This window comes from Centropristis striata, chromosome 5 (genome assembly GCF_030273125.1).
Source record: "Centropristis striata isolate RG_2023a ecotype Rhode Island chromosome 5, C.striata_1.0, whole genome shotgun sequence".
Lineage (NCBI taxonomy): Eukaryota > Metazoa > Chordata > Actinopteri > Perciformes > Serranidae > Centropristis > Centropristis striata.
Genome location: NC_081521.1, coordinates 33,253,072 through 33,268,464, shown reverse-complemented (window position 1 = coordinate 33,268,464; position 15,393 = coordinate 33,253,072). Strand labels below are relative to the sequence as shown.

The window sequence follows — 15,393 nt, the reverse complement described above, 5'->3', positions numbered from 1 at the left end:
ACTTACCTCTCCTGTATACTTTCTATTATATATCTGTTTTTATAAGCTTTTATGATATACTGTCCATATTCAGATTCTAATTTCACTTGTGCAATATTAATAATAATGTTCAGTACCAGCCATGTAAATATTTAATGTATATGATGTGGAAATATAATGTATGTATATTTATGTATCTGTGACAACAGAATTTCACCATTGCTGGATAAATAAAGTCTTATCTTAACCTGCTTAATGTTTTCTTTTTTTTTTTTTGGGGGGGGGGGGGGTTAGATTATTTACATGATATCCTTTACCGACAAATAGACATTGAATTTGTCCAAATGTCATTTATGTGCTGTCAACAGCAGGAGAGCAACAGCTAAACCAATATGAAATGTAACAGAGTGTCTGCAGGCAAACATGCCTGAATAATTAAAACAGGAATCATCTTAATGAATAAGTAAATAACTGACTGTAATAGGATGCCAAGTGATACTTCCTGGCAGCAGCCCTCTCTGTGTGTCACAAATAATGAGGTGACAGGAAGCAACAACACATTCACTTAATCAATGTTATAAAACATTTGGCAGAGCAGGCATCCAATATTTATGTGTAAATAGATCATCTTGTTTGTCAAATTAAAACAGTACTACTTGAAAATGTACAGCACAATGTATTTACCCTGCAGAACACTATATCAACCTTAACCTGACTAGACCAGGTGAGATGTGGCATCTTGCCTCTGGTGCTGAACGCCATCCAACTCAATATGTCTGATGAAGGAAAACTTCAGTACCTGTTTACAGCCTGTTGTTTCTAAGTTTTTCACCCAGCTCAGCTTTTGTAAAAAGGCCTACCAGCAGTGTAGGAGGGCACTTTATGTTTGATGTTTGGTGCCTAAGTTTTGTTTTGTAGCTCTAATGTACACTGTAAAAGTCAGCAAAAGTTGCCAAACACTTACTGTAAAGTAACATTTGAAAAATGTAAGTCATTTAATGTATACTTAATTTAAAAACATGGATTATATACAGTTAATATCTGTATTTAAAAAATGTAAAAAATTATATCTGTAAAATAATGATTATTTTTACTTTAATATGATGGTGTGTTTGGCAACTTCTGCATCTATATGTTTAACTGTTTTGTTTTTTATGATTTCTTTTTACATTTATATGAAGTTTAAAGTTTTACTGTAAAAAAAAAATAAAAAAAGAGAAAGTTGCCTTTTTTTGCATTCAACAATATGATGTATGTTGTTTTACATAGAATTCACTTAACAATCGAGCAATTGAATAATACTGTGGGAAAAAAGATATAATCCCATTATATATCAATTTACAGATTTCACTTTCCATTTTATGGTTAATATTTTTAATATGGTCATTTTACAGTTTTTTTTATGGCATTTTCACTTAATATAGAAAAAAACAAGAAAAAAATGTAAAAAAAAGCAGTCAATTTCTGGAAAATAACTTTTTTTTCCCAGTGTAGGATTGTGTTTTTTTTCTTTCATCATTGTTTGGCATGCATTGTGGTATATAATGTTTGTTCTTTCAGCCTCATTGTGATCTTGTTTGTTATGTTATGCAGCAGAGTGGTGCATGATACTTTAAAAAATAAACCACTTATTTACTACAGCAGGATAATAACATTGTTTTTATAGTATGATGTATTTCGAATGGTGACACTGCATATTTACTGGGTTTTACAGGTGGCAATACATGTAGGAGATATGAATGAACCCCTCTGCTTGGTGTGGGTTTAACCATTAGCCATAAAACAAAACAACCCAATGTGATTAAATGGCATGCTTGAGACCAGCCTCACAGCCATAGGTGAATCCGTCATTTGTCTCCCTCTTCCTCTCTGTTGTGTGTCAGTCAGTGGTCCGGTGATAGATGTGTTTATCAACTCAGCGGTGAAGGCAGGGGAATAAAGAGGCGAGCAGATGTTTGCAGCTGCAGACCAGATTACGGGGTGGAGTGGATGGTGGGGGAGCCTGCCGAGTTTGTGTGCGCGGGGAGTTTCGAGAGGGTTACAGGGGGGTTACAGTGGGCTCGGGTGGTGGCAGGAGAGGTGGGGTGGGGAGCTATGACTTAAAGGAGCCTTTCCTCTGAAGTGTCTGCCAGCGTGCACCCCAGCAAACACAATCACAAGTCTCGTTGGTTCTGCTAGCTGAACTAATGAGGGCCTGTGCGTTGAGGGCAGGGGCTTTGATGTTCTGGGTAGCTGGCTCCTTGTGTTTTCTCTCCCGCTCTCCTTCTCTGCCTGTCCCACATCAAAAATGAAAGGGGAGTTGAGAAGCAGATGTTTTGAGGCATGTATTTATACAGAGTACACTTTATTCACCCCCTTCTCCATACCCCATTTGTCCTTTGCTTCTGCATCTCCGCCGTACGTACAGTGAGGATCCATCTCCCTATCTTTATATCCAACTAAACACACTAAATCGCCTTACTTTATACATATAATCATCCTGTCAATCAAAGTGGGTAACTTTTATCTCTCCTAACTTCCTCTCTCAACCTCCCTCTCTTTAATTTCAGCCCAGTCTGGTTGTCATTACTCGGGGGGCAGTCAATGTGTTGCTATGCATGTGTCTATGTCTGCAGCAATGAGGGGGAGAATGGGAAAGAGAGAAAAAGAGCGCAGAGAGGGAGAGAGAAACCAATCCCAGGCTGTCCACCAACCTCTGTCTCACACATGGGAGAAACAGTGACAGGAAATTCCCTTTCGCAGCAGCTCCAGGGTGAAATGATAAAGGAATGAAGAAATGCAAACCAGAAATCCTTTCCCTTATCATTCCATACTAGTCACTGTCTCCTTTTTATTCCCTCACTAAATACCAAACAGACAGAACGGTCAATTCAGCCACTGGCACTGCCATTTCTCAGGAGTGGAGGGCTATTTACAGAAGTCCATACAATCAAGAATGAGTTGGCATTAAATCCCATTAGTCAGACAAAACATGGAGTTTGGATAATCTAAGATGTCTAGGAATGCTGTTATCGTAAATTCAGTCAGGTGTTGACGTGAGAGTTTTGCTAAATCTGCTGTGTAACTAGAATGAAAGTGCAAATCACTCGGGTCACCAAAAGTTCTGTCTGACAGCTCATATGCACGCACCAGCATGCATGTTTTTCATTGTGCACCAGTGCCAGTATTACTACATGCAAGTGTCTTTGCGCATAAAAGCATGCATGTGTTTATGTGCCTGTGTTTATATGTGTGTAGTCTGTCTCCCAGGTAACTGGGACACAGCGTCCCACGTGGTTTAGTGAGTCCCTTCCTTGGCTATGAACTCCAGGACAGATGATCCCCTCAGATGCTCACACAGCAAAGACTGGTATAATCACCCCCACTCTCTGCTCTCTTGATGCTTCTCTCCAGTAATAAAAGTCATACTTTAAGGAAACAATATCCTGCAGCCATAAAAAGTCCTTCTCTCAGCATGGAGTGGCCATAAAAAAGGCTCTCACCTCCCAAATCTGTAGTGCGTAGAACGTACCCCACCATTTACACAGCAACGGACACACACTGAAACATACACACACACCCTTCCGCATCAGTTCAAGACTAAAGCAGGTCCATCTCTCACTTTGACATCTCCTACATGTGGGAAGAATCTAAGGAGTGCTCGGACTGATGAAACGGACAAAAGCAGGCACAGAATAACGAGAGCTCAGTCATGGTTTCATAGGAAAAGTGACACACATCACATCACAGTTATATTCGTGAAAGACATGACCACGAGCAACCACTCCCATGAAGTAAGTTACTATTGTTACAATGGTGTAAATAAATCAGAATGATTAGTTGTTGTGATTAGGAATTGAAGGACTGAATTTTACTCTACAAGCTTTGATAAGTTGTGCTCTTTCAGTCCTGTTGCTTGTAGTATCTATCAGAAATATCAGTTCCTCAAAAACCACAAAAACACATTTTACCTTATCTGTCCTTTATCTTGACTTCTTCTATTAGTAAAACCCTTGTCTAGAAAGATTTTGTAACTGATCCCCAAATAAGTACTGTTGCTCTGTCTACGTCACAGGTGCAAAATATACAAATGGAGTAAATATGTTGGAGATCATTAGAAAAGCCCAGTTAAATGTAAGATCCAAGTAAACTGCTGTGAGACTGTGTTGCCTAACAGCCCTGGTTCAATATCCTGAGCCACTCGGCCAGCACAACTTGAGCCAAAAAGACAGGCTCCAACACAATAATAATATTAATATTAATAATACATTTACAAATATACATGTACACATTAAAATACACAGCTACTGTACAAAGAGATGAGTCAGCATGTAGACATTGAATTAAAAAAGCTCCTCTGCTGTTGCCCGTCTTTGTTTTGTGGGATAGAAAAGATGGGGGTAAAGGCTTTTTTCATGGCTGAGAGGGCAGCGTCTAAACAGACCATAGCAGGACAAATGACATGAGTCACCTCTTCAATCTCCGACTTGGCATTTTCAGAATAACAGCGGCTACAAAGAGAAAATAGATCCCAGATGATGGACTGAAAAAAAAGGAGGGGGGGATAAACAGATTCTCTGGGAGAGTTACACAAGGAGCAAAACAATCGCTCGAAACAAAAGGAGTGGGCGAAGGGACAGGCTTGCCATCTTGAGTCCTGGATGAGTAAAGGCAGCAGGGACTGAGAGAATCTACTTGCACACATTGACCCACTCTGTGAGACGACACTCGTCGCACAGCACATAGCAACACCAGTGGAACCTGCAGTTGCAGCGCTCGCTACGTGTCTGTTTCAGGATGTTGTGTCCACGGCCGCAGCACAGCGAGCCACAGCTGTCTGTGCTGTAGCTGGTTTTGTTGCAGATGCGTCCTTGTGTACCCGGAGAGTCTATGGATGCATCACGCTCACAGAAATCAGGAGACTTCTCAAAGTACACCAGCTCTCTGGACATGGTGCGACGACGGCCTCCGTTGAGTCCCCCTGCACTCCCACTGGCGCCATTTCCAGTTCGAGGGTTGAAAACCCCGTTGTTCTTGTTCTGGGAGTTGACAAAGATGGCTGACCAGAACTTTTCCTTGAGCAGAGAACCCACAAGCCTGAACTCTGGAGACACATGCCAGCAGGTCTTAAACTGACAGCTTCCTGATGTGCCGTGACATTTGCACTTCCTCTTCATGTTGTCAGTCACTATCTGTATAGAGAAACATAAATGATTCAACAAATCAGAAATACAGCGATGAACCTGAGGACATATGTCAGTGAGGAGTGAGACATTAAAGGGACACTTCACCCTGAAAATGACCATTTGTATATAAATTATTGTGTGTTGTGTGTACCTTGAATTCTCAAAGAAAACTGTTTATTTTGCATGCTTCCACAGTAAACAGATAATCCCAAAACAGAGTAACACAGTGGAGGCATGGGAGAAAAATTTTTCTTCAATAATTCAAGTAAAATTAAACATTTTTGATTAATTGTTTTGGGACTGCTATGGTTGTTTAAATTGCTGTTGTTTTGGTCTTTTAAAACTTGTATGTACATTTTTATGTTATGTGTATGATTTCTATGTGAAGCACTTTGTGACTTCTGTCTGTGAAAGGTGCTATATAAATAAAGTTTACTTACTTACTTACTTACTTACTAAAACTGGGTGAGTAAATATATCCAAATGGTCAAATGCTCCTTTAAGAGCACAGTGGATAAGCACATCACTCACCTGTCGGCCCACCCGGTTGTTGTGTATCCTCATGCGAGCGTGGATGTCTCTTGGCGAGCCACGGGAGTCGAGCCAGTCTCTGGAAAAACGGTCCCCAAAACGGACGTCATGACTGCAGCCCCCCCACTCCCACGTATCCTGCATGGAGCTCAGCTCATCTGGTAGAGGCTTGAGCAGGGCAGAGGGGTGGGTGGAGCGCAGGTTAGCGGGCAGGTCTCCATGGTGACCGTTTAGCTCTGAGGGTAATGACCGTGTCATGCCGAGGCCTACTCCACCCTTCTGCAGCGTCTGCAGCTGCAGCTGTGTGAGTTTCAGGCGGATCTTGTCATCGTCCTGGCGGCGCTTGGCCTCACAGCCACACCCCCGCAGCTTGCCCATGCTGCAGGCTGAGGCCACAGAGTGAGCCACACCCGCTGCTAGCAAAGCCAGAGAGAAGGCACTCTCGCGAAAACCTGGAATCAGGAGACACACATTCAAAGAGTTGAAAATGATAAACTGTCCTGTGTCCATGTGCATGACAATCTCAGACCTACACCTCCATTCCCTCCCCATAAACCCAGGGCACATTCTGACCATCAATAGCTTGCCTCAGGCTCTCACCCCTGTTGAGGATGGTGTTGTGGTGGGGAAGTTTGCCAAGGCCCTCCAGTGAGGAGCAGTTCCAGCGCTGGTCCCGAAGCTGGTGTTGGCATTCATGGATGGCCACCTGGATGCCCTGCAGAGCGGAGGCCGTCACATCAGGGCTCCGCACACACATCCGCATCTGACGTTTACTGAGGCCTGCCAGCCTCAGGCAAACTGAGTTAGGGGTTAGCACTGGATCTCCTGCCACCTTCAGGCTGAGGATATCATTACACAGCACCCTGCAGAGAGAGAGAAAGAGAAGCAGAGAGAAAGAGTTAGTGGGGGGGTCATCAGAGCCGGTCAGGAGTTCATTAGTCAAATCCAGAGAAGTATGTGGCAATGGAAAGATGTTTTGGATACTGAGAAAAATGAGAAAAATACAAAGCCAGGAACATTTAAAATGGATATACTTAAAAATGTATGTCATCTCTGAGGGATTTGCTGAAAACACTTAGCAAATACAAAGTGTTAATCAATTGCACAAGTATTTACTGCAGAGTTTCTACAGATGTTGCTTAAAGCAGGGAAAAATATAATTCTAACCAGATCATCCATGCTGTGAAGTCCAAAAAACGGAGTTACTTGCCAAATGCAACTTATGGAGAATTAACAATAGTGGGATTTATATTAAATTCTTTATGGCATAGCTCAGACTTTAGCTACAAAATTAGTAAACATTTATTCCAATGGTTCAATAATACACAAAATCACCCTGTACAATCAGAGGCAGATGTTAAAGTATGTAACTAAATATGTTAAATTATCGTTTAAATCACAGTCATACACAGAAAACTTTCCTCAACTCTTGCCGAATTCCATGTAGCAAGAACCCGCATGTAACATCAACTCTCCTGGCGCTCTCAAGTGCACTCACGTTAACGCAGGTGACAGAAGTGCTGCTGCCAAAATCAGGAATTGGTCCCAACGGAGTTTGTTTGATAGCTCCATTTTGTTAAGCGTCTTTCGCGACGTGACATTAAAACACTGGTGATAAAGTCCTGTAAAGAATAAGAATGTCAAAAAAAGAAAAGAAGAGTGGAGTATTATCGATGCACCGCCAAACGACCGAAGAGTGAAGACGGAGAACAGAGGAGCTCGGGGGCGAGAGTAAACGGGAGGGGGGAGAGAAAGAGGGGAGGGGAGGAGATGCCTCCACAGGCGGCTGTTTGCAAAATATTGGCCAACATGAAAGTTGGATCACCAGTTGATCATTTTATCATTTGAGAATGTGATCATTTGTCCAAGCGTAAAATTAAGTCTCCAAACTTTTACGCACAAGCCGTGCGCACGATGGTCTCAAGATTTGGTAGGCAATATAAAATACTGGATCCTACATTCTATATATTTACATTTATAGATATATGAACGTATTAGGACATATTGCTTTTTATTGGTGGGTCGGTACATTGTGTAGTATAGACTCCCATTTTTGGAGCGAAAGGACAAAGACACGCTCAGTAAAATGAAATATGGATAGTCAAAGAAGATTTTGTTCATAAAGGGGTGAGTTAAATGATGAATGGGGGGAGGGGAGAGCTGCTGGTTCCACTGTACGACAGGGAGGCAGCAGCAGGCAGGCGGCTCCGCTAACAGACCCTCCAACAATACTGTTTTTAGTCATGTGGCCCCCCCTTCCTCCCACCTCCATCAGAGCGGCTGTTCCTCATTGTTGTGTTTGAAACAACTTCACTTTGTCACTCCAAAGTCTTTATTTCAGAGTATAAAATTGTATACATAAATCACGGGAGTGACAGGTCGGATTTTTTGTGATTATTTATCACATTATGGCGTCACGTGCTGCAAAAAAAAAAATCACAAGGCAAATAACACTTATGGATTCATTAAAGCTTATTAATGGCGTTTAAACAAGCAAAAATCATCTCAATTATCTATTCAAATTATGTTATTTTATTCTCAGTAATGACCTATGAAACCAGACACCCAGGCCTTCTGTTAGGACTTGGTTGGAGTGATGTGGCAGCTCAGCATCAAATCAATGAACATCCAAATTAAGCACAACAATCCACTACTGCTACTGAATCAACAGGTTAATCACTCATATTGTGCGCCTGCTTATTATCTCGCAAATTAATGATGTTTTCTTGACCAGACTTTAGACAACAACACGAACTGCTGTTGGAATCGAGAAGGTGCATGTGGGCTACTTTCATAAAATTAAGTTAAAACCCCCCTCGAACACGGTTCGCATAGTGACACCAATTCATCTAATCTCCTTCCATTCCCTAAGCTGCAGCAATGAAAAGTGCATTAGCATTCTGCCTTGGCGTGTATATCTAAGTGGCTTAAAAAGTGATTTGAAGTTGATTTGTATATAAAAGGCCCCCTTTATCCGGATTGAAGCTCTAATCTGCTCGGTGTCGCATGACTGCTCCAGGAAACTCGTTTGAGCACCTTCATATAAGGCTGCAGTATAAACGTAGGATGGCTGTCATTAAATCCTTTTTACAAAAGCCCACTTCCTTTTACTGTCATCTGAGGGAAAGAGAGAGAGAGGGAGAGAGATGGAGAGGAGGGGAGGGAGATTATTCTAGCTACAACCGCTGCAGTGACTAATGTGGAACATGCAAATTAGCAGATAAATGTCACATAATGAAACATTCACCCATGAACCAACATGGAGAAAAAGTTTGGGGACACTGAAGCCTGCTCCTAGTCTGGGGTTAGATGGAGATGCCGCAAAGTGGCTCAAGCTGTGATTACACTGGGCTACATGTGCGTCGAGGGAGGTCTGCAGGCCAGATGTTTGGAATGGTTTTTATTCTAACTCGTCCCCCTCTTTTCCTGGTTCATCATACATCAAACTTCTGATTGGAGACAGTATTTCATCTCTCCCTCGCAAGATTTTTTTAAGTAGCCCAGCAGGCAGTGTGAGTTATATGTCAACTAAGGGCTTATTATTGCGTCTTTAAACGTGTGAGTTGTGCATGTATGCGCGCGTATTGGGCAATAAACACCGGTGGTAACAGTGTTGTTTATTGGGCCTAATATAAATTAGTATAAAAATATATTAAGAGACACTCCTAAAGGGTTTTAATTGAGGGAGTACTTGTAAAGGGATTAAAGGAAACGAAATGAGCAGAAATGTCCTTAGTCACTGCACATTTTGAGAGCGCATTTGGGGAAAGGAGGAGGAGATGCGGTTAGGGAGTAGGCTAATCCAACCACCGGGTAAAAAGGGCAGTTTTAGATGGCTCATATTCCGCTGTAACTGTATTTGCACCGTGACACCAGCTTTGAGCAGCGGCGGAGCGGAGCACCAAACCGGGCGCACCCACAGCATCTGTACCAACACGTCGCTGCTTGAGGGGCACAGGACTGGATGTGGAAGCGAGCGCACGGCCAGTGGGAAAATTCATTTACAGGGAATCGATTATGTGATGAGCGTGAGATTCCACAAGTAATATGCGCAACTCTGTGGATTGCCCTATTTTTTTTCTTCCTTTCTCCTTTCTGTTTCCTTATTCATTGTGCGCCCTATGAAGAGCATTAACTATCCCTCCCTCCAATCCTATTGAAAAGGATCCGAAAAAAAACAGAGGGAGATGAGAGCAGCAAATCCCTTTTTTATTCCCCTCGTAGCGCTCAATAAGAGAAGAATGTGTTGCCTATCAGTCACCGAGGGGATCAAGTCTTCGGGACTGTCCCACGCGTTCAATGCGCCGTGCAGAGCATCACTGAGAGAGACAGAGTGAAGAGGACTGCAGCAGCAGTAGCATCCTGCCTGGACACTTCACATCATTTAGCAACCTGTCTCCACTCAACATCCATTTAAGTCAATTAGGGCTGTCTGCTTCTCTTTCAAGTGCTGTGGTAAGTATAAACAACTTACAGCAGTAGATTATAATGATAAAATATAATATGTTGTCATGCAATGCCAGACTTCTGTCTATTTTTTTCTTGTTTTAGGCTCATGGTTTATTTTCAATTTGTTATAAAATGTGCATTTTTTTTCTGCACATGAATAGCTGAAAAAGATATATCTGACATGTTCCTCCTCATATTTGACCTGCAGACACGATGAGGAGTCTGGCGCTGCTGTTAGGGGTGAAAGCCGCCTGCATCTTGCTGGTGTCTTCGCTCTCAGGCACTGGGGCCGTCAACAACAGCGGCCGGTGGTGGTGAGTTCACCAGATACTGTACTTGTTTTTCTCTTCCACTTATCAGCATTGAAAACTTTGCATTTAACGCTGGTTTGAGCGGTGGAGGATCCTGCGCTACCGTGTTTCAATGGGCTGCCACATCCCATACTGCATGCTCGGAATAATGTGTTAGTTTTGGCACCGTTCACAACTTCTGTTCAGCCTCTGAAAAAAAAACAACCGCATGATATTAAAGCTTTTTTTTTTTTTTTTTATTTATTGACATTTCAGTGGAATTAGCAACAGCAGACTCTATTTAACAATAAACGAATTACATTAGGAGTAATTACAGGTTTACCTTTTATTTGCGGTTGGTTTAATTTACTCTCTCTCTTACTGCTTTCTGTCATTTGGAAATTGTGGTTTGAACACGAGACAAGATTTTTAAGTCCAATGTGGGATAAATTAAATATGAATTATTTCATAGCTGAAAGGAGGTCGTGTTGATCCAATACTGTACATTTTTCTCCTCAAACTGCCAACTCCACAATATTTGGTTACAACTAACAACAATAAAATAGGATCTGTATAGTTTTGCGTCACTCGACATTTTTTCTTGCTTTTGTTTAAAAATCTATAAACTGTGGGTTGGGTTTGTTGAGGTAATGATTAAGCGAAAGATTGTGTCGTTTTTGCGGTGTCATAGATGGACAGTATTTGCGCACAACGTCAGGCGTTTTCAAATATTTAAAATGTCAGCTGAAATCCAAGAAAACGTGTAGGAGGAGGGAGAAAATACTGCGGATTTTTTGGAATGAAGAAAACATTATTATTAATGTTCCCAGGCCTCCTCACCACACTACTGTCTGGGTCTGCTCTCTAACAGGCCACGACTCGCCCGCTTTTCCGGATGATAATGCTTAACAGGAGACGCAGCCATTACATGAATAATAATAAAAAAATGTTGACATAGAAATCTCATAGAAATTGCCAGCAGATAAAGTGGAAAATTATACTGCCTGTGTGCTGAAACACTCAAACTAGAACTGTTCTGAAACCTGACCACCAAAATGAGAACATTTAAGTCAGGTTCAGTGAGCTGAAATTTAGATACAACTGGACAAGCACAGGTGCCATATTTGGACACAAATGGTTATAAAACCAAATGCCAGAGTATTTTCTGAGATCATGTGGCAAAGGAACAACAGACACTGAGATATTAAAATTATACAATTAATGGTTATTTTATTGTTAAATATGAAATAAAATATGGTCTACAGATTATGAGTTTTTGATGTTGTTTTTTTATAGCATACAAACAAAACATTTATAGCATACAAACATCGTATCAAGGCCCAAATTTTAGTGACTTAAGGGACATTTTGACAGGCAGAGCATAGGGCTACAGTTAAGGGATGTTTGAGGCCGCTACCAATTTTAGAGAGGAAAAATAAATCATTGATATGATATTTTGTACCAATAAAACTATGCAAAGGTATTCAATGTTACTTTTCAGTCATCTTTAGGTGATAGAGGAAAGAACATTTTATATTGTCTTCAAATTACATGATGATGACACCATTTCTAAATCACCTAAAGGATTGTTTTCTGCATTAAATGTTCAGTAAAATATACAGATACAAATATATACCGACATATATGAGATGGGCAATATTGGCTAACAAATATATTGGTCTTGCTCTGATTTGTAGATAAGATTGGACTCGAATCTAAAAGTTTGTTTCAATTCTCTTCAGCTCTTAGTTTATCACAAGACAGAGAAAATTATCAGAAAAGAAAGAAAATTATGTTAAACAGGAGATGAAAACCTGTGTAGGGGGATTTCCTGTGACTGTGCCACTCAGCTATTTTACAGAGTAAAACAGACTTAATATTTGGCAGAAGCACATGGTTACAAGTTCTAATAATGAAACTGACTCCTCATTAAATCGGTTTCTGATCCAAGTCATTTATAAAGAGGTAAAATGATATTTCCGTGTTATTAACCAAGACAGAAACCTGCCTTCTGACTCAGGGAATCACTTTCTCCTCATTGTCTCAAAACAGTATGCACCACTGTTGTATAGAATGGAAACTGTAATGTTAAAGGCACAACACTGAGAAGCCAGGACACATCAGTTTAGGAGTCAAGAGGGTCACTGAAGGAGCTGCATGCATAAACTGCCAGCTCCTCGACTCTGATTTCCACTGTCCTTGTCTTGTGCCAGGGGTATTGTCAATGTGGCCTCCTCATCCAACCTCCTAACCAATTCCAAGAACGTGCAGTTGGTCCTGGACCCAAGCCTGGCCCTACTGAGTCGTCGCCAGCGCCGGCTGATTCGGCAGAATCCTGGCATCTTGCATGCCATCGCCGCTGGGCTGCACACCGCCATAAAGGAGTGCAAGTGGCAGTTCCGCAACCGCCGCTGGAACTGCCCGACCACCCACAGCCCAGCAGTTTTTGGGAAAATTGTCAATCGTGGTGAGCCTCTCTTGTCTTTCTCACCAGGCATTATTTGGACAATTTTGGCCAGGATGTAATGGAATCTCTTGTACACATTTAAAAGGCTTTGTCTCAATTTTTTTCAATTTTGGGCAAAACTTGGCAAAGCCAAGTCTAAATGGCTGGAATTGTTTCTAATGGGAAGTTTTGGTGTTGTCTCTTCAGGTTGCCGAGAGACAGCATTTGTATTTGCCATTACCAGCGCAGGGGTGACCCACGCTGTGGCTCGCTCCTGCTCAGAAGGAGCCATTGAGTCGTGCACATGCGATTACCGGCGCAGAGGTCCTGGAGGGCCAGACTGGCACTGGGGGGGCTGCAGTGACAATGTGGACTTTGGCCGGATGTTCAGTCGTGAGTTTGTGGACTCCAGCGAGAGGGGCAGGGATCTGCGCTACCTCACCAACCTACACAATAACGAGGCTGGCAGAATGGTAAGTATTTGTTACTTGAATATGCCACAAACTTTTGTCAGAATTCCCAAAAGCCTCTATTGTATATGTGATTTACTGTTTGTAAGATTTCATCATAATCCTTTGGTCTTCCTCTCTGCAGACTGTGTCATCAGAGATGCGTCAGGAGTGTAAGTGCCACGGCATGTCAGGCTCCTGCACCGTGCGCACCTGTTGGATGCGCCTGCCCAGCTTCCGCACAGTGGGAGACTTCCTTAAGGACCGCTTTGATGGTGCATCCAGAGTTGTTTATGCCAACAAGGGAAGCAACCGCGCTTCTCACCGAGCCGACCCCCGACATCTGGAGCCTGAAAACCCGGCTCACAAACCACCCTCTGCTATGGACCTGGTCTATTTTGAGAAATCACCAAACTTCTGCTCCTACAATGGAAAAACTGGCACTTTGGGAACTTCTGGGAGAACATGCAACAGCTCTTCTCCAGGCCTGGATGGATGTGAGCTGCTCTGCTGTGGACGTGGGTTTAAGACCCGGACTGAGAGTGTGACTGAACGTTGCCACTGCACCTTCCACTGGTGCTGTCATGTCAGCTGCTTGAACTGCACCAGTACACGAACGTTGCACCAGTGTCTATGATCACAGGTGGACACCAAGTGAATATATAGGCATATATTAAAGGCAACGAAGAACTTCTTAGCAAAATAGGTAGTTTGCTGAGAAAGCCACTAGTACACAGGTGGTTTGAGATGTTAGGTAGAAGCTAGAAAAGCTTCAAGGCGGGTAAACTGATACAGGGAGCTCTCTGGCACAAAATCTCAATCAGTGTTTTAGAAAGAGGGAGATGGAGAGAAGTACAAATATATGAACAGGGTACAGAGGGAGTATATGTATTTGCTCCTTGCCTATGATGCTTAACAGTTTTAAGAGGGTATTTAAACACTACAACCATCCATGTAGAATGGAAGCCATCCACATCCCTCAAGTGTTTGAACTGAGGATGAATAAAAATAAGAAGTAAAGGGATGAAACGATGTGGTGCAGAATCGATTGCTGTAACTGGGTACCACTAGAGCCGTCTTCTCCCCCACTGAGGGCAGAGACTGGACACAATGTTTCACAGATGTTTCTGTGGCCAGAGAGCCACAAACATGTGCTCTCATAAACTGGTGAAGACCTCTAACAAGAGGGGAGTTATTTAAAAAAAATCTGTTTTGTTCTGCTTTGCTGAAGTTTGGCTTCTCTCACATGAAATTGTGTGAAGTTTATCTCCAGGGATGGGCTGTCTGTTCCCAACTTGTGTACTTAGGCCCTGGATGCAGCCCAACCACTTATAATTTCCTCACCACATTTGCCCTTTTTGTTTAGATTTCTCCTGAGTTGAATACACCTCACTCCTGATTTGCCACTCTCACACTGACCACAGGATGGTCCTGATGTTACACGACTGGGACCGGTGCTTGCCAAGGAAAACAGAAACTGACAGAACAAATCTTACTGAGGCAACTAAATTTGAATGTATTATCAATACACTGAATATTAAAGCATGATTAGTGGTAGTTTGGCAAATCTGAGGTGTTAATATTTAAAAAAAAATAAATAAATAAAAGTGACCTGCAGAATCTCACCATGCTCTCAAAATGAAATGTCACTTTGAGACGTACATTAAAGCAACAAAAAAGACACAAAATTCCTGTTAATTCATTAGTGTAGCATTAAACTGGTTTAAAGTAGGCAGATGTGTATTACTTCAGGCTAGGCTGTAAAAAAAAAAAGCAGATACACATTTTATTTTAAGATAAGAGCCTTTGCAGAAGAGATCTTTCTGTATAGCAGCTATGAGAACCAAAATGCTGTAAATATTAAAATATATGAATATATTTATGATGATGTAACTTGTAAGTTTGCTGAATGATTTATGCACCTGTCAGTGGCTGGAGAATACACTATCATTAGTGTCAGGTCAGGAGATGTTTTGATCTTATGCCTTTTTCTATTTTGGTGTAAATGTAGCTGACACAAAACCGACTCTTACTAGAAACAGAATATTATCATGTCTTTGCTTGTTTCCTGTAAAAACACTTGT

General features: G+C 41.9%; 2 protein-coding genes across 3 annotated transcripts in view; one reads left to right on the top strand and one right to left on the bottom strand.

Moving 5' to 3' along the window:
* Positions 1-2,780: 2,780 nt before the first annotated feature.
* The window catches only part of wnt10b (wingless-type MMTV integration site family, member 10b), a 25,437-nt gene continuing 12,824 nt past the window's right edge, over positions 2,781-15,393 (bottom strand). The window contains exons 1-4 of one of the 2 annotated variants that reach the window (XM_059332725.1): positions 7,174-7,322; positions 6,276-6,538; positions 5,676-6,127; positions 2,781-5,150 (exon numbers count right to left, since the gene is read on the bottom strand). In XM_059332725.1, the coding sequence (XP_059188708.1) occupies positions 4,650-5,150; positions 5,676-6,127; positions 6,276-6,538; positions 7,174-7,247 (1,290 nt within the window). In that variant the 5' untranslated portion in view covers positions 7,248-7,322 and the 3' untranslated portion in view covers positions 2,781-4,649. Of the gene's footprint in view, positions 5,151-5,675; positions 6,128-6,275; positions 6,539-7,173; positions 7,323-15,393 lie in introns of those variants that run through there. The other variant, XM_059332726.1, reaches the window with a different exon arrangement.
* On the top strand, positions 9,662-15,090 carry wnt1 (wingless-type MMTV integration site family, member 1). The gene is made up of 5 exons (XM_059332727.1): positions 9,662-10,130; positions 10,333-10,438; positions 12,628-12,881; positions 13,068-13,333; positions 13,455-15,090. The coding sequence occupies exons 2-5, from the start codon at positions 10,338-10,340 to the stop codon at positions 13,944-13,946; spliced, it is 1,113 nt and encodes a 370-aa protein (XP_059188710.1). The 5' UTR covers positions 9,662-10,130; positions 10,333-10,337; the 3' UTR covers positions 13,947-15,090.